The sequence below is a fragment of the Protopterus annectens genome, chromosome 9.part0 (assembly GCF_019279795.1).
Source record: "Protopterus annectens isolate FY-2018-M chromosome 9.part0, PAN1.0, whole genome shotgun sequence".
Lineage (NCBI taxonomy): Eukaryota > Metazoa > Chordata > Ceratodontiformes > Protopteridae > Protopterus > Protopterus annectens.
Window position 1 is genome coordinate 807282630 of NC_056743.1, and position 20112 is coordinate 807302741.

The 20112-nt window shown below is 39.4% G+C and overlaps 1 protein-coding gene across 1 annotated transcript in view; it reads right to left on the reverse strand.

The window, feature by feature from the left end:
* LETMD1 (LETM1 domain containing 1) overlaps positions 1 to 20112 on the reverse strand; it is a 223222-nt gene that overhangs the window by 117384 nt on the left and 85726 nt on the right. The window contains exons 4-6 of the mRNA XM_044083454.1: positions 17679 to 17761; positions 16559 to 16745; positions 6593 to 6694 (exon numbers count right to left, since the gene is read on the reverse strand). Coding sequence (XP_043939389.1) covers positions 6593 to 6694; positions 16559 to 16745; positions 17679 to 17761 — 372 coding nt within the window. The remainder of the gene's footprint in view (positions 1 to 6592; positions 6695 to 16558; positions 16746 to 17678; positions 17762 to 20112) is intronic.

The window sequence follows — 20112 nt, forward strand, 5'->3', positions numbered from 1 at the left end:
GCTGCTTCACATAAGGCTAATGAGTAAAGTGATGTGTTTTGTGTTCTTGCTTTTAACTGCTTGGCTAGGGCTGGGCAGTGGTACAAATGAAGATGTTTTTTATATAAAAAAGAACTAATAATGAACTAGGATAGGAAGATTGTAGGAAGGGATTTAGACTTCTGTAAGGTGACACAGTGGTGCTCTACTTTGTGAAGGTAGACATGAAATCAAAAGTTTTATTTAGCCAAGTTAACATTTCTGGATGTTATATGAGCAGGTGTTTGTTCTAAATGGTAATCAGTATGTGAATGCTGGCATTAATTTGCTTTATGCTAGTACAGATTTGGATTCTTTTGTGTGAAAGATTACAGCATGTTGAGGCATGACTGAACGTACATATTTTCTGAGGATGTGTGTTAAAAGATAAAGTGAGCTCTATCCACAGCACTGACATATCATCTGATGGGATTACTAGACAGGGAGAGATCAGGTATCAGTAGAGGCTGATGCTATTTTTATGAGAAGCAAGATGTATACTTTTACATGAAGAATGAAATTCTGTAACCAGGAGCTGAAGACCTGGAGTTTACATAAAAGTGTCTTTTGGAACAAGCTGTACAATATATTAGGTGTCCAGATGTGAAGGTCATCTACATAACTGTGGAAGTTTAAAGTGAAAGGAACTTCTGGGATAGCAGCAAGAAATAAGATACATAGTCAGAGTGATATGCCTTGTTGGACTACAGCTGGTAGTCACTGTGGTGATGGCATTGTATTTTGTACCGATTCTCTGACACTGCACTCAGTGAGATAAGGTTTGAACTAAATGAGGGTAAGTGATGACCATTCTGAGGAATGGCATGTACAGAAAATACTGACACAATTATTAAATACTTTTGTCAACCAAACAAATACTTTTCCTGTTAAGCTGCCATGTTCTGCTTGATTGTATATATAGATATTAGATGTAGATGGGTTTTGAGGTGTTGCAATGGTTACAGCAGCTAATATTGACAAAAGTTTGTACTCTTGAAATAGGGATTGTCGTTTTTTGATCAATTCCCATTTCATTGATAGCTGCAGCAATGGCACTACAGTGTTTAGTATGAGAACAATGAATAGTGAGGTTAAGGAGGTTTCTCTTCTTCCCACTGTTGGGGTTCTCAGAATTGGCATACATTTTTAGTTAACAACACTGTTTTCTTAATTTGTCTTTCCTTTTAATAGTCTGTGCAGTCGATGAAATGGGTTGAAAATACACTTGACTGTTGACGAAAGAGAGTATAATCATTGTGACCTGGCGCTCTCAGAGGAGGCGGTGTTGCCAAATTATGCTAAGCTTCTATACTGGTATTTCAAATATTTTGGAAAGGGAAGCCAAGACAGACAAAGGTTTAAATCTTTTAAGAATATTTGGCTTGGTTTGTTTTGGGTGAGGTGTCACACAGGCAGATTTTAACAGTTATGAGAATGTACCTGTTTTGAAGACTAAATCCGTAATATACATTAGATGAATGGATATGAAACTGTTGTAGACATGCAGAAATTTTGTATAAGGGATGTCAAAGCCTGAGGATGCATAAAGATGGACAGCTTCTAATCAGTTAGTGTTAACTTCTGCTTCTCCCCACTGCCTTAAGACAAAGGAGTATTTGATTTGTATTTCAGTGACTAATATGACTGTACTCAAATGTCTATGCAGCTTTATTAAGTAAATATATGTTGCAACTCTCAAACCGGGCAGATATTTGCCTTTATAAATTCAAATGTTTAAGGCCTACATTTTCACTGAAAGTGATTTAGGCAGATCTGTCAGAAAATCCATGAGCCTTACAGAGAGAGGAATAACCCGATCAGTCTTTAGGCTTCCAAAATATAACATTCCTCATGAACTCAATTACCATGTTACCAACACCACTCTCCCACAACCATATCATCCCATTACTCTTGCCTTCTCTATCCATCTGTCTTTACTTTATCTCCAACATTACCACTTATCACCACCTACTTAACACCATGTACTGTATCAAATCACCCACCCTACCATACACCACAAACAATCCCTCCATACCTGCAAACACAAAACTAATTATCTATTACCCTTTAATCTTACAACTCACCTCTCCTATCCATTATACCTCACAATCTAAAAAACACCTTAGCCTCAAATACCACTTCCTAACTATATTCTACCTTAAAACCATCACCAGCATTGCAGCTTATCTACTACTAGAAGGTGATATTCACCCCAACCCTGGCCCAACAAACAACGCCCATACCACACCTGACCCCATCTCCCATTTAAACAAATCCACTGATTTACACATACTAAACCTAAACATTCGCAGTATCATAAATAAAATAAAACAGTTACATGGAACCATCTCTGTATATAACCCAGATATTATAGTGATTACAGAAACATGGCTTAAACCCCACATTAAGGATAACTTCATAACCCCACCTGGTTTCAATATATTAAGAGTAGACAGACATCAGAGAAAAGGTGGTAGCATTGCCCTTCTTTACAAATTCAATTTAAAAGTTCAGCTACTTCAAAATGAAACCCCAGATTTCAACACTGCTGAGACCCTACTCACCAAAATCCTACTAATTCAATACAAACAACTAAACCTACTCAGCATTTATATACCACCAGGAGACAACATTAAGACACAAGAACCTATACTCTACTGGGCTTCCCATTCCCTGTCCCAAGAAACTGTACTCCTAGGTGATGTCAACATAGACTGGAACACCATACACTCACCCATAGCCACCAACCATATAAACCTATATAATTTCGTACAACACATACACTCACCCACAATAACTGACAAAAACACCAAATGTGAATCCACCTTAGACTGGATCCTGACTAACCAGCCCAATACTGACCACTTATCCGGGATACTACCTGATTCCCTCAGTGACCATAACCCAACCTTTCTCCTTTGGCACAAACTAAAATCTACCAACACCCCTGCTCTCTTACAAATCCGCTCCCACAAAAACTTCTCCCCAGTACAATTCTCAGAAGCCCTAAAATCCTGTGACTGGGCTCCTATAAAAACCCTTCCCCTGGATATTGCAGTAGAATACTTTAATAACAAATTCTTAGGGATTTTAAACCAACTAGCCCCACTGAAAACAATAAGATTGCGAAGTAACCCTGATCCCTGGTTAAACAAAGCCACAAAAATCTTACTCAAGACTAGAGACAAAGCTTGGTTAACTTGGCAAAATACAAAACTCCCGAAACTAGATAAAGCTTTGCTGAGCTTAGAAATAAAGCAAAAAAAAACAGGTCAGGTTGGACAAGATAAACCACTTCATTTCCCTACAAAGGAAACATAACAACAACTCACAGAAATTCTGGGCTGCAGTGAACATCCTCCAGCCTGGAAAAGTCACCACACCACCCCCAGATATCAAAGGTACTGATTCACATATAGCCTCTAGTTTCAATAACTACTTTACCTCTTCAATACTGAACCTGGTAATTGCAATATCACCACAACCCAACTTCAACCCTTAAACTACCAGACTAACTCCACCCCCTTCACACTCACCCCAGTACAAACCATCTACCATTCAAAATCTCTTAGCTAAACTCAAACCTACCACCCTAGCTGCCGACAGTCTTCCAGCTAAATATCTACAAATTGCATCCAAGGCCATCGCCTACCCAGTCTCCCTACTTATTAACAGATCTATCGCCCTGCATACTATTCCTTCATTATGGAAAACCTCATATATCATCCCCCTCCACAAGGGAGGTCCATCTACTGACCTCTCCAACTACCGTCCCATTGCAATCCTATCACCTCTCTCAAAAATTCTAGAAAAATGTATCCACCACCAACTCCTTACCCACCTGCTAACCAATAACCTTCTAACTAAAACCCAGCATGGATTCAGACCTTCCCATAGCACCAAACACTGCCCTAATTAACTTTTCCAATACCATAAACTTGCACAGGAACCAAGGAAAGCTGGTCTCTGCCACCTTCTTAGAACTATCTAAGGCATTTGATACAGTTTCCTATAACAAACTCCTCATCTGTCTAGCAGAACTCAACCTTGATGACCCCACTCTACAATGGTTTAACAGTTACCTAAACAACCGGTCATCTGTCAAATGGGGCAACTCCCTATCCCACCCACTCCCTGTCACATGTGGTGTCCCACAAGGTTCAATCCTTGGTCCCCTTCTCTTCAACATATTTACAAATAATCTCCACCTAGCTGCCACTAAAGCAAACATTGTCCAGTATGCGGATGACACTACCCTAATCTGCTCAGCAACAAACATCCAATTACTTCAAAGTAAAGCCCAAGAATCCTTCACTGAGGTAGAGAACTGGCTAAACAACTACCAACTAATACTAAACTCCCAAAAAATACAGCTAATACTATTCCACCCAACCAAATACTGCAACGCCACCTTTACCATCATGTCTACCAATGGCACCCTCATCAATCCAGTAACTGAGGCTAATCTCTTAGGCATCACTATTGATAATCAACTTAAATACAACAAGCACATATCCCAAACTATCTCTAAAGTCCATAAAAAATTAGGTTGCCTATATCGTTGCAAACTATTCCTAACCCCTAAGACTAGAACAACAATAGCCAGAACTCATCTCTTATCAACACTACTTTACACCTCTCCAGTTCTCACCAATATTAACAAAACCAACCTGAACAGACTCTCTACATGCTACAATAAAATAGCTAGGTTCTCTGCCAATAATAGATCACATTCCCACCATTGCCTATCCCTAACTAAACTGCACTGGTTAGAATTTCCAAACCTCCTACGCTACCACCAACTGATCATAGCCCATCAAATTATCTTCCATCCGGGGAAGTGCCTTGCCGACATGCTAAACTTTCACAACCCTAAAAGGGAGCTACGTTCATGTATCAAAAACTTGACTGAAGTTAATCCATGCGATAACAGTTCTGGGGAGGCCTTATTCACCCATGATGTTGCCAAAGCATGGAACACCCATCTGAACTCAGGCTACAAAGTCACACAGGCACCTTCAAAGGCCTTCTTAAATTACACTTCAATACTAACCCTCTCTGCAACTGCAAAGACCTCCCTTGAAGACCCACTTTTCCATATGTAAGTGACCCGTTGAAGCCTTTAATGCATACACTATACTCTCACCTGAAATGTACTTTTTTTGTACGTATTGTAAATAATGGTACTACTCCTGAGTATCTTATTGTTCTACATAACTGTTTTTATACTTCAATGTTTCTCTTATCTTGTATGTCAGTTTTATTGTTATCTAAAGCATGTATGCACAATGTTATTTCTTTGGAGCTTTTCTCCCCAGGACTCCACTGAAAAAGGACACATGATGTCCAGTTGGACTTATCCTGGAAAAATAAATGTTAAATAAATAAATAATAAATAAATGTAGAAAACATGTTATTTTAACATTGCTGGAATGGATGGTCTCCTGTTATTGTCATAAAGGTTTGTCCCTCCAATATGACATTATGGCATGGTAAAGACATTCTGAAAATAGTACAAGCATCCTTTTTTGCACCCAAACACCTCACCGTCTTGATAAGTAAACAAGCTACTACACTTTCATACTTCAAACAATAACAGACCCTTACTCTCTGTAAAGATATATTGTCAACTAGGTAATGCAGAAAGAATGCATTACACTGAAAATTATCATATGTGGTACAGGTAATGAAATCACAAACTGGCAAGTTTACTTTGCATGGCTGAAAAAGCAACGGGTTCTTTATTTACAGTACTTAGCTAGTTTATGCAAAATTTTAGGAGTCCTACTGTGACATCATTGTGGGGTTTGGCCACAAAGAAGGAAAGAGATGATATCAGAAACCAACTTATGTTTGGAAAGTTTACTAACAAATATGTCTGTTGATGACTGATTTGTCAAAATAACAACATCTTTAGTCCACAACAATGAAAAAAAAAAGAATGTTTTATGTGTCTGTGTGTGAAGGGGGCAAGCCCCAGCATCCCCAAACTTTATTATTCTAACTCCAAGGTCGATGCAGGTAAGCAAAGGAGAAATTCCAAACTGTAGCAACCCTGTCAACAAAATAGTATCTCTAATACTTTTTCATTCGTGGATGTATTGTACAACTAGATTATTAGAGTTCAATGTTAGTAATCAAAACTCAAAACCATGATAGAGACTTTATTAGATTTGTTTACTATTAGTGGACATGTAAAAAAAACTTACAAAATACTATCTAATTCTCTTTTAAATGTTTCCAAACTTTTGACCACTCTTATTTGTAATGATAGGCTATTCCACAGAGAACCTGCTCTACTATGAAAAGAGGTAATCACCAAAGCAGTTCTAAAAGTTGGATAATTAATATAAAGAATTACTTTTTTCCAGCATGGCTTGAATCAGACTTAATCCCTAATGTAGCTGGCAATAAAATATTTCTTAGGCATTTATGGATTAAAATCAAATCACCCCTTATTAGCCTATAACTAATAGGGTATCAAGACAACTCTGTTAATCTGGCATCATATCCCAGTTCATCTTTGATCATTATACTTGTGCTGGGCATATAAATAATAAACTGTTTATCTTACCATATGCTGAGTCTCAAGTCGTCTCATTCCCAGTGGAGGCCCCGAAAACAGTGTCCTTACAGCCTGCAGCTCTGACATTTCTGGATGTACACCCATCTGAACCTAAAATAACAATGCAACAGTGTCAGTAATTTATTTTCTTTTATAAAATTATCCCTTTTTCCTTTATATGCAGTATTAGAGTAATAAATAATAATAGTGAAATGTAACTACAGATTTGTTCTATACTGGTCATCATAGGAAATACTGGTTTATAATCAATGCTTGATGCTTAGAAGGTCAAGGATAGTGTGCAAACTCTACATTTCGATTGTCAGAATGTAAAATACCTACATTACTGACTGTCCAAACTTGCCACCCTTACAGACCCAAGTTAGCTCTTGATCCTGGGTCTGGAGAGTAGGGGGTTTTGGCATTTGAAACAGTTTTTGGGCTTGCCGGTATTTGGCATGCTGACTTTCGAGGAAATGTTCCAGTGAATGTTCGACTCAACCTTCCATGCATCAAACATTCAATACTAAACTGAAAATATTACATAACCTTATCCTCCCAGTCTGTATCGACAAACACACTTGTGTTTAGTGTGCCTTTTCCGGCTCACGTTTTATTTTATTGATTTGATGACTGGGTAGAGCGCTAATCCAACTGGAACACTTTCAGACTTAGTCCAGGGTTTATAACAAAGGGCTGCAAAATTATAATCAAAACAGCACTTAAATTTACAATACTATCACAAGTATTTACAAGCAAACTGATGAAATGAAAGGGTTTGCGTAGCATAAGGAGAACTAAAATGGTTGTAAGACAATAAAAATTAATTGACACTGTTATGAGGAGAAACCTGAGAATGATGGAACAGACTTAGAGCACCAGCATAAAAACAAAACAAAACACGTGCAGTACAGTACAACACCATATACAAACATCATGTAGTACCCCAAGGAGAAAAGTACAGTTGTGTACACTTACCATAAATGTAGATGTTCCAGTGTATTCACTGTTACACTCATTACATTTGGGTAATCCTGCTGGCAGGTTGCCCTCAGCCGACCTGAATTCCAAAGTCTTGGGTCCTGCGTCAGCCGCTGTTGCCCCTTCCCTGACGTCAGGTTGTCAGGGGTATAAAAGAAGCAGCTGACGCCATTTTCTTCAGTTTTTCTTGCCGCAGATGTCAAGTGCCCCTTAAAAGGGTAGCCGAATTTTATATATAAATCAATAAATGCACCAATATAAATTTTACCTTCATCTATAAGCAAATACACCACATAGGTTGTATAAATGAGAGAAGGAAAGATAAGAGCCATTGAAAAAAGGGGGGTGGCGGGTGGGAACCTGGACTGCAACAGTGAATACACTCGAACATCTACATTTATGGTAAGTGTACACAACTGTACTATGTTCTTCATGTTTCACTGTTGCAGTCATTACATTTGGGTAGAGTCCCAAAACTATGGTTGAGAGGCTGGAGCTAAACAGCGGCTATGAGGCCCTGCAGAACTGCAGTGGCAAAGCCTGCCCTGGATTTAGAGTAGAATGGCAGATGATAATTCTTTGTAAAGGTGTGCACTGAACTCCAAGTAGCCACCTCTAAAATGTCTCTGGTTGGTACTCCCCTGAGAAAGGCTGCTGACGTGGCTGCACCTCTGGTGGAATGTGGCCTAATGCCCTTAGGCACTGGTGTGAATAGCATAAACGAATGCAGTAGCCTATCCACTTTGAGATAGTCTGCTTTGAGATAGCCTTTCCTTGTAATCCTGCAGCATATGCCACTAGTAATTGCTCTGTCTTCCTGAAAGGTTTGGTTCTGTCCAAGTAGAATCGAAGCTGTCTGTGTACATCCAAAGAGTGCAGAATTCTCTCCCCCTTGTTCTGTGGATTTGGATAAAAAGTTGGCAGATGAATAGTTTGGTTAAGAGCCACACTGGACACCACTTTAGGCATAAATGTTGGGTTTGTTTTCAGAGAGACCCTGTCTGAATAAAAAATGATAAAAGGTTCCACAGCCATGAGCGCCTGTAGCTCTGAAACTCATCTTGCAGAAGTAATTGCTAGGAGCAGAGCTGTTTTCCAAGATAAAAACTTTATATCAACAGTAGCAGCTGGCTCAAAAGGAGGCAGGGTGAGCTTTTCCAAGACATAGTTGAGGTCCCATGCAGGTATTGGTGATCTCCTTGGAGGCCTTAAATTTTTGGCTCCGCTGAGGTACTGTTTTAATAAAGGATGAGAAAAAATTGGTGTAATGAGCCGAAATGGCAGAGGCATGAATTTTAATTGATGAAAAAGATAGGCCTTTGTCCAGCATCTCAGTTAAGTATTTCAAAATCTGAGGAATATTTGGTACAGTTGTATCAGTTCCTTGTGCCTGGTTCCAAGCACAGAATCTCTTCCATTTTCCAGCATAAGACTTTCTTGTACTAGGCCTTCTGGCTTCCAGAATGACGCCCATCACAGCTTTGTTGAGAGGTGTTTTTTGTATGACTACATTATCCACCATGCTGCCAGGTTTAATGTCCTGAGTTGGCTGTGCAGGATCTGATTGTTTTGCTAGGACAGTAGACAAGGTAATTGAGGTAAGGTCCAAGCTGGGTAACGAGACAAGTTCCTTAGGATTGGATACCAGTACTGGCGGGGCCAGTCTGGGGCAATCAGTATCATCTTTGGTTTTTCCTGTCTGACCTTTAGGAGTACCTTGGAGTGGAGAGGCAGTGGAGGGAAAGCATACACTGATAGGGCGTCCACTTTCCATGCTTGTCTGTGATAAGTCCTTGCGCAGAATCTTTTTAGTTGGTAGTTGTGAGGGGAAGCAAATAGATCTATGTCCGGGCATCCCCATTTCCTTGTTATCATGCTGAAGACTTGTGGATCCAGCTGCCACTCGTGGGGATCCATGAGGTTTCTGCTTAGTTCATCTGCCAGGGTATTTTCCTTTCCTGGCAGGAACTGTGCCTGCAAATGTACTTGGTAAGTCAAAGCTGTGTCCCACAATGTCATGGCTAATTTGCAAAGGGTGTAAGAATGTGTGCTCCCCTACTTGTTTATATACCACATGACCGTGGTGTTGTCTGTCTTTATCAGTAGTTGTCCCAGATGAAGTAGGTCCTTGAAGGCTGTCAGGGCATTTTGAACATCTAGCATCTCTTTTTTATTGATATGTAGATGCATTTGCTTTGAGGTCCATGTGCCCTGAATGCATCTTCCTGCCATGTGGGCCCCCCCAGGCATAATCTGATGCAACCGTTGTTAGTGTCTGCCTGGCTGGGGGTAATGTGAATGGCTGTCCCTTGTTCTAGTGACAAGCCTTTGTCCACCATAGAAACTCCTGTTGCAGGCAGGGAATGAGAGTAATCATTGTTTCCAGGCTGTGGCAATGTTGAGACCAAACACTTTTTAGGTACCACTGAAGTTTCCTCATATGCAGTCTTGCATATGGAATTAGTAGGATGCAAGATGCCATGAAGCCCAAAGCCTGCAGAATTTTTCTTGCAGATAACTGGGCCTTTGTTGCCAACATTGTGAAATAGGTAGTCGGTTGCCTTTGGTGTGAAATAAACCATCTGGGCAGTTGTATTCAAGCTTGCACCCAGGAATGTTATATTTTGAGAGTGTACTAGTTTTGATTTCTTTTCGTTGACTGTGTACCCTAGGCATGTTAGAAGTCTTTTCACAAATGCCAGATGTCAAAGAAGAATGTTCTTGTTCTCTACTTGAATTAGACAGCCGTCCAAGTAAGGGTATATTTGTATTCCTCTTTGTCTGCAGAATGCAATTACTGGTGCCAGGCACTTTGTAAAAACTCTGGGCGCAGTAGATAAGCCAAAGGGCAGTGCAGAGAATTGGTAATGTATTCAACCAGCCTTGAATCTGAGGTGTCTTCTGCACGATTGTCTGATTGGAACATGCAGGTATGCCACTTTTAGGTCCAAAGTCATAAGCCAAGTGTTCTTGCCCAGCATGGGCAGAAGCTACTGCAAAGTCAACATTTTGAATTTTGGAATATCCAGGAATGTGTTCAGAACAGATAGGTCCAGTATCGGCCTCCAGGCCTTGTCCTTTCTGGGTACCAAGAACAGTCTTGAGTAAAATCCTTGTCCTCGCTCTTGCTCTGGTACTTGCTGAATGGCCCCCATGTCCATGAGGGATGAAACTTGTTTTTGTGCCTCTGTCCATTGATTTTTTGGCAGATCTGGCCAGCTGTTTGCCTTTGGCAGAGTATGGAAATGGAATTTGTAGCCTTGTGACACTATATTTAGAACCCATTTGTCCTGGGTTATAATGTGCCAATTTTGAGCAAAAAGTGCTAATTTTCCCCCTAAGGGTGCTGCCAGAAGATAAGTGCTTGGTGCAGGCAGGGGAAAGTCATTGGGACTGCTTTCTGTATGTTTGTGCTTTATCTTCTCCAGCTTTGGAGGTAGAAGCACCCCATTGTTTTGACCTATAAGAACCTTGGGTCTGGGATCTGGCCCTTGGGCATCTGGATCTGCCCCTTTGAGGTCTGTCTGACACAGGAAAGGACCAATTGTTTGTAGGCCAGTGTCTACTAAACCTAGGTGGCTGTACTTGTAAAAACTCTAACAGTTTGCATAGATTTAGCTTTGTCTTCCATTTTCTTTAACACCTCTTCTGCCTTAGCACCAAACAAAGTATCATGCTGTAAAGGTGCATCTAGTAACTTAACTTTAACATGATCAGGCAGATTTTGTTCCTTTAACCAAGCATGCCTCCTAATTACAGAACCCGTAACTGCGGCCCTGCAGGAGGCCTCCAAAGAATCAAAACCACATTACAAAGTATGATTTCCAGCTTGTTCAGCTGCATGCAATAAATCCTGCATTTCCTTGTTTCCAGCACATTCAGAATTTAACATCATTTTCTGTTTAAGCAATCCCATGAGATGTTGCTGATAGGTGAGCATATGAAACTGACAGTTTAAGGCCCTTATAGCCAAAGTTGCAGATGCGTAAACCTTTTTTCCCCATCTATCCAGTGCCCTTGAATCTCTGTCAGAGGGGGTTGGGGTTTTTGCTGTAGAGGCCTTAACTCCCTTGGGACCCTGTGAAATAGTTTCTGGGTCAGCAGCAGGGTTTTTAAAAAGAAATTTGTGTGAGTCAGGGACTCTGTAATATCTGTCAGGCTTAACAGGAGCTGGAGGTAAGGAGTCAGGGGTCAAACTAGACTCCGAAAACACATCATCTACAATGTCTAACACAGGGGGAATGGCTAGAGGCCTGTGCTGTGGTAGTAAAAGGAAATCCCTGAGCCTCTTTTTTGATTCTGAAAAATCTTGGCTTTCCCACTGAAAATGCTCCCTCATGGTATGCAAGGTTTCCCCAAAGGAATAATCATCAGGAGGGGATGCTGAAGGTATACATTCTTCAGCATCAGAATCCTCATAGGGGGGTAAAGAATATCCCTGATCAGAAGAGGAATCAGAAGAAACAGAAACCTGATCTGAAGATTCATAGTCAGTCAGTCTCTTGCCTAGGCCTTTTATCAGGAGGGAGATGGGAACCCCTGATCAAGGTAATCAGGTTTTCGGCCATCTTGATCATCTGTTTTTTGGGCATAGAGGCCTGTATACGTGGCTCATGAGTTTGTCTCTTTGCTTTAGAAGCTGCTTTAGTCTTTGTCTTTGAAGCTGAAGTCGTTTTAATGTAAAGATGTTGTGGTCTGAATACACCCTCAGAAGCCGGTACCTGCTCACCGGCTCTGGACCCATCTGAGGGATTAGCGTCCGAGGCTCCAATACTTTCAGTATCCAGCGGCATGGCCGACTCCATGTGGGAGTTGGTAGTGTCCTGCGACTCTAAAGTAGCGGGTGTCAGGGGCTGCGAAAGCGCCTCACTGAGAACCGGCAAACCGGCGACTGGCTTAGGAGAAGCTTCGTCGTCGGTTTTGGACCTCGGTTGTTTTTCTCTATCCTTTTCTTTGCGCTTTTTGTAAACTCCGGTAGTCGGATGGCTATCAAACGACATTTTAGGATAATTAAACCTGCTACCAAAATACCTTAAAGCAAAAGTATACCGACGCTTAATAGTGCGTTGGTTAAATCTAGCACAAAACCAACAACCAGAAACGTTGTGATCAGGGCCTAGGCAAGGAATACAGTAAGAATGAAAATCCTTATGAGGTATTTGCTTTCCACAAGTAATACAATTATTAACTTTTTCTGACATCGGTCTGGAGCAAGAAAAAAGTTTCCCCAACGGGGTACTTAGCTTTATTGAAGACTTTGGTTCTGAAACTCAAACACAAAAATTTCAGGAGTTGCCTGACCGGCACTTGCGATCTGCTTCTGCTTCGGGCACTGCGCGGCAAGAAAGACTGAAGAAAATGGCGTCGGCTGCTTCTTTTATACCCCTGACGAGACGACCTGACGTCAGGGAAGGGGTGACGTCGGCCGATGCAGGACCCAAGACTTTGGAATTCAGGCCGGCTAAGGGCAACCTGTCAGCAGGATTACCCAAATGTAATGACTGCAACAGTGAAACACGAAGAACATCCATTTAATAAATACATTTATGTTCTCTACCTTATGCTCCACTTTTCTCTTCCAGATGCCATCAAGTTAATGTTTCTCAAGCATGTACATAAGGTAGACGCGAGCTACATTTACTTAGATTATACACATTTAGGTTAACTGAAACATAAATAATCAAAATGAAAACATCTGCTGCCATTTTGAGTTCTACAGCACTGCCACAAGACAAACTACTCTGTGGACTCTTGGCACTTGAATATGCCCCAGTCTGGAAGACAAATCTGGTCTCTCAGCTTGGGGAAGGTCCCTACTGGACCTCTGCTGAGACCAAGACAACAAGGGTGGGTTTGGCATAATGGTTAAGGTGCCCACCTTATAGACACAAGGTTTGATACTCAACTTGGCTTTTTGGGATACAAGTTTGGCATAATGGTTAGGGTCTTGATCTCACAAATACAAGGTACAGGGTTTAATTCTGACCTCTGTTTTTTGGCTAGGCTTGTATCAAACTGATAGGCTAGTATTTACCTACAGAAGGTAAAGGGTTTGATTCTTGCCTTTAAGGGAAATTAGCTAAGCTTAAAATGGGCCAGGACAGCAAGCCTAGTATTTACATAAGAGCCTAATCTGAGTTGCTAGAAATGGGGGGGGGGATGAGATATAAAAATGACAAGCTGGTTGGCAAATTTTCCTAATAGGAGGATCTGGGGAAAAGCTGTTTCCTAGGGATTGCCTGATGATTTGACAAGAATTTTCCGAGAAATTTAGGGCTCAACAAAGTGGACATTCTTTATTCTTGGCCTTGACAGTAACTTAACAGATTAAGAATCTATTTAATGTAGATAAACAGGAATGGACAAAGGCTCCATTCCTTATTAGGGGATAATTTCAAACCTTTAAAAATACTTACACAGCTTAAAAGTCAAACCTTAGTAAAGTACAAGATGGCATGGGAAAGAAGCTTGAGCCTGTAGATTCCTTGAGGAGATTGTTAAACTATAATTGTGGCCTCTTGACATACCAACAGATCCAAGACCTTTTGTTTTTTTCAGATAGCAGTGTTTCTTTAAATATTTTATACTACCTCCAAATTGATGTGCATCTTTCCTGTGGTAAACCCCGAGTGTTGCAGGTATTGTCCAGTCTCTAGGGGATTGGAAACACATATTGCAGTACTGTCCAAAGATGGAGAGACTTAAAGATGAAATTCAACTGCTTTATGATATCATGTCACCAGGTCAGATCTCTTTCACCTCCTTTTTCTTACTGATTTTGAACCAACTCTCTGTTTCCCTCAAAATCAGAAAAAAGCTCATGCATCTCTTATTAGCTGTGGAAAATGGTTATTGTTCAAGAATGGAAAAATAAAGGGTAAATGTAAGAAATTAATGCAAGAGATATATGATCTAGAAACTAGGACAGAGGACCACAGAGTAAGGGAGTAGTAACTATTGAAATGGGCTCCACTTACGCTTATAGTTGAGAGGCTCTAGACTAATTGGGTATCAGATGTCATTTGTAATTCTGACTCTCAACCTTGATGGATCTTTTACCTCAATTTCCATCCAGCCTTTTGCTTAGAATTTGTAGTTTAACCCAACAAATGATACTGGATTATATGGACATCCTTGCTTCAAAAACTGAACTGTGTCATATCTTTCTATTTCTCTCATGGTTGGTCATTACCAACCATATCCCCAATCAGATGCTAAGACAGAGGAAAGGAACTGTGAAATCCATCCAAAGCAATGTACACACAAGCACACTAAGTTTTTAAGTTGCCTTAAAAGGGTGAAAACAAAAAGAAAGCCAACACAAGCTTGTATCAGTAAGGGCACCTGGTTTTCCTGAATTAAATAAATGGAATGCACAAACCTGAGCTTTTATACAGTTTTATTCAGTATTTTTTACCTGCCTTAACTTTTGATTAGAGTGCTGTCCCCTCTCCCTTTTTTATTACTGGGATGATAACTGAGGCCACTTAACTTCCTGTTCTATATTTCTTACAAGTAGGTGGAAGATATTACCCAAAGGGAGGGCCTCTCTGCACTTTCTCACTATGCTTACATATTTATCCCAAGTTGCCCCAACTGTCAGTGGTTAGGTGAGTGAAATTCATAGAGGTAAGAATCTATGGTAGTTAATACAGACATCTTCTGTCAGGAAGGGACATAGCACCACCCCAGGAGTGAATATGTAGTCACCCATCCACTTCATAGGTTGTATTTGAAGACTGTCAGGGAGGGGGCTTTGTTTCATGTGAATTGGAAGCTTGTTCCAGAGAAGTGGCAGTCTCTGGGAGATGTATCTATCTCTCCAATATGATTTGTTCATGTCAGAGGCTAGGTTAAGATCCCTGAAGTAAGTGACCCTCCTGTAGTTTGATTTACGAATGTGTAGCATTTCCATCAGGGCCAAGTCAGAAACTGCACTGTAAGCCAGGCACAGGTCACCCCTTAGCAACAGAATACAGTGACAGAGCTTTCAGTCTTTCCACGTAAGTGTTGTTTTGTGTATCCTGTAATTTACTGGTGAGAAATCTCTGTGGTCTCTCCAAATGTTGCAGGTGAATGGTGAGGTATACGCAAAGGGAGCATTGTACTAAATTACTGGTCTGATGCGGGCCGAGTATAATGGAATTATAACATCTTTAGACCTAGATGCGATGTCTTTACTTATAAGATGTACCACATAGAAGGATACATGTCAGTCAAAGTTCTGATTGCTATCAACCTCAGTACTCAGATCATGTACCACTGGGACATTTCTTCATCTCAGAGTGCACAAAAATATTTAAGCACCCAACTCTGTTATCCATTTCCAGGTTTTGTTGAAATTGCAGAATATCACTTAATTAAGCAATCTTTACTTGTGTAGCACCGGGCTTACCTGTAACCTTCTACAACCTGTATGGACATAACACTGTACAGCTGGTATAACTTTCTTCCTTTCCTCTTTTATGTTGTATGTATGTAATTAATCCATGTTACGGGCTAAGATAAGTAACTGCTTAAGGTGGAAGCAGGACAGAATAACTCCACTGCAGGTGTTGTACACAGACCACTAACAGGTGTACTGCACAAAAATTCTTTACCTTCTTCTTGTTAAACCTTTACAACACAGCAAATACATGTGAAAACAGATTTATAATTTGCATACCTCATTTATTCTGGCTGCACATACAGAACAAACATCTTATATTATCCTCAGTATATCACAATTTCTTGGATGGCAATCTTAACAAATGTTAATCTAATTAAAATAGTACAATAAGATGAGTTAATAAAAACTGAGTATGTGAAGTCTTAAATTATGACTAAACTTTAAAGAATCTTCAAACTAGACATGCAAACAAGTTTAACTCTAGGGTGCACCACTTCTTTGCAATGATTCTGGTTTTCTGAAGTATTAAATACACAGTGTACATTAAGTAACAGATAAAAACAAGACAGTGCTACTCCAAGTTAAAACAACGTGCTTCTCTATACCTTTGTGCATAAGTGACTCAACTGTCTCTCAAGGTGTCTGTCCTGTAATGTGGGTGCAACTTTCTGCAAACAACTCACTATTTCTGGATAGACCTGAGCCCGCATTCTATGGTATATTGCCATGAAATCTTTGTGCTGTGCAGGAGTCCAGAAGTGCCTTATTAGGAATTGCCTTGGAAACAGATACCTATCAGAAATACCAGTAAAAAATTGAATGCATATGTAATGTTCATCCAAAGGGCAACATATATGTCATGAGAACCACTCTGCCCTAGCATCATAAAATTTAAGTTACTACTTTGCTATTTTACTTTTTCAAATTTACACAAAAAGTGTGCACATTTTAGAAATTAAACCAATGGTTGCTTGAACAGACATATACTCGACTATAATGAAAATAACCATACAAACTTCATTTATAACTGTTATTTAAAATGAACTATTAAAAATTTCATCACAGCATTACAACACTGAATTCATGATTTGCAAATGGTCACTACCACAGTCTAGAAGGCAAGGATGTACTGCCAGGGTCAGTCAGCAAAAAAAAAAAAAAAAAAAAAAAAAAAAGAAACTGACAGAATTCCTTTCATTAGGCCTATATATTTGTGTGTGTGTGTCTTGATATGTACTTACCATGTGTGCACCACAAAACAGAATAATGAAAAAAATAGTGGTAACTATGAAAGCACAGAAGTCTCTAAGGCCTGACTGTGACCTGATGGTGTGCACCTTTCTGCTTTAATGATTCAGGCAAATGTGAAGTCAAAAACAGAAGTTGCAGTTCTCCTCTTTTAAACTACTATGTGCATGGTTAGGCTTAAAAAGGCCCCTGTGGTCCTTAGCCTAGTAAACAACTAGGAATGTGTGTGTGTGTGTGTGTGTGTGTGTGTGTGTGTGTGTCTGTGCGTGTGAGGCAGACAAACAGTAATTACAGTGTACAGAAATACAAAACTAAGACCATACAACAAATAAAACACATGATGTATAACTTGCATGGTTAAAGCTGGCTGTTACTTCAGAATAAGAGAGTAGTACCTGTTACATAGCATTTTTCTTTTACAAAATTATAATAAATACAAATAGCTGCAAAAATGTTAAACTGGATTGCTATACTTACATCAACACAAAGACCAGGTAGTTTGCAAAAGGAGGGATAGAAATCAAAACTAATGGAGTAGCTTTAATGATATCCCTGCGGAACTGTTAAATTAAACATAAAATAATTAGAAGCTGCACTCAGTTGAGCACATTAAGTTAATACCGTAGAAAAGCTGCAAACAACAAATATGAATTACACTGTTTTCTTAATGCAAAACATAAATATACTTACTTTTTTGTCTTAGATTTCTGTCAAAATGCAGCACGGGTTTCATAATGCCATTAAAAAACATATCTTAGCTCAATTCTTTGTCAGCTAGATTTAGCAACGTGCAGTGAAGTGCTTAATATACATATATGATGGTTCTTGTCAACAAATGCTCTGTTAACTACAAATGCTATTTTAATGTATAGAGAGATAATTGTTTTAAATGAGAATGACAACAGTTTTATTTTGCATACCTTACCTTTGTTTACTGGACAGAACAGGTACATGCAACACCATATGAAAGTGCCTGGAATTGACAGAATGTGTTTTTTTTGTTTTTATTTTTTATAACACTAATACAAGACGTGCAGCTAGTATATACTGTTTCCTCATTAGTATTATACCGAGACAAAAAACAACTTACAAAAAAACACTCTGTGCAAAAAACAAAATGATTAGTCCAACGGCATCATAGCTGATTCAATATATGTGTCTTATACATTTCTTCAAGGGGAAAAAAGATCATTTAAATGGGACACTCACACAATGACCTATGTCCCACAGTTAAATTTGATCAGAGTGATGAGTAATAGAAGGAAGTTAATTTTTGTAGAAAACATAATTACATATAATAAATATATAACATTACAAATAAAGATAAATATGTAGTAACTCCTGCCTATAAAGGCGGTAACTCAGTAGTCCTTGATTGTGAGAATTATTACCAACTTTTATACCAATGAATATGAGACCTTACCTGATCCTTCTAGACATAAGTCCAGTCAAAAGTATGGGAATTGCTCCATAGGGACAAGTCACTGCTCCTTTTCTCAGGAAGATATGGAAAAATTGTCTGTGAAATATCTGACAGATCCATAATATTATGCTCTTCCAAATGTGCCCAAAATGCTTTAAAATGCATTAAATCCACCAGGGCACCCCACTGTTTCAGGATGTAACAGCCTGCCTTCTTAAGTACTCATACTGCTAAGTAACATCTTTAAACCCCATTTGTAATGTTTTCAATCGTATATCAGAAATGTCTTCAACACAGGAAGCAAGTTACATTGCAAAAGTAATTTTAATGGACCCTAGTAGATGGTAAGTCCCTATATATGTCCTCCATTCATCAACTTTTTATTAAGTAAACAGTAGAAGCTCTGGTGGAAGAGCCAAAAATAAGTCTCATTTTGAAAATGCTTCAATATAAAATATACCAGGCTTCTTTACTTTTGGAGGGAAACACATTAAGTAGTTAGGTAACAACACTGCAAGACTGTGGGTGCCTTATTTGCTCTCAACTATGCCAACTTATTCAATATTTGTGTCTTTCGGCTGTTAGGGGTCGCCACAGCGGAACTCCGGTCAGCTAATGATTGGTAATTGATTTTTACGTGCAGCGTTACCAGCCCTGATGCACAACCTTCAACGAAGGTACGCCCATTCATGCACGTCTCCATGCAGAAGAAGCTCTAGCTGAGAATCGAACCGGACAGCGTCTTACTGTGAGGCCACAACGCTACCGCAGCACCACCACCGCGTTTTACAGTTTGAAATCTACATACATACATCATTTAGACTTCTCCAAAAATATTGAACTGTTCTATGGCAGATATAGTGACAATATGGTGTTTACCTACAGCAGCAAGATGGGTATTTGATCAATAACAGTCAAGTTATTTAATTTAGCAAAACAGTAGCAGGAAGCAAAGGCTATATTTCATAAAAAGGCTTTTAACAAACTTGTATAAATACATTTTGCCAGTGGATAGCCAGTATTACAGGCTCCTTGTTATAGTGCACTTTTATGTACTAAACGTAATAAAACATGTCTCAAGATTATTGAGCATTTATGAAACAGGCATGATGACAATGCCTTAATTGAAAAGAGCGAAAGATGAGTGTCATACAGACAATCACACAGGGGTCATACTAGACTGTAGACCTCATGCAGCTAATTTTTACTGTTTTTGAGCATTGGCCAATAATTTATTTAAGGTGTTAAAACCTTCTGATGCTGATTTTTAACACCTTTATTGAATTATCACTTAAGACAAAGGCAAACATACATTTATATACAAGAAAACAAACCATATCAACGTATTCCCATTTACAAAAATTATGCATCACATACTATACACTCTTTTAAAAAATTATCAATCCAACATAATAGAATTTCATCAATTCCTGCCTTCCCTTAAACCTTGTTTCTTCTACAAAACATTATTCTACATGTATTTTTCCA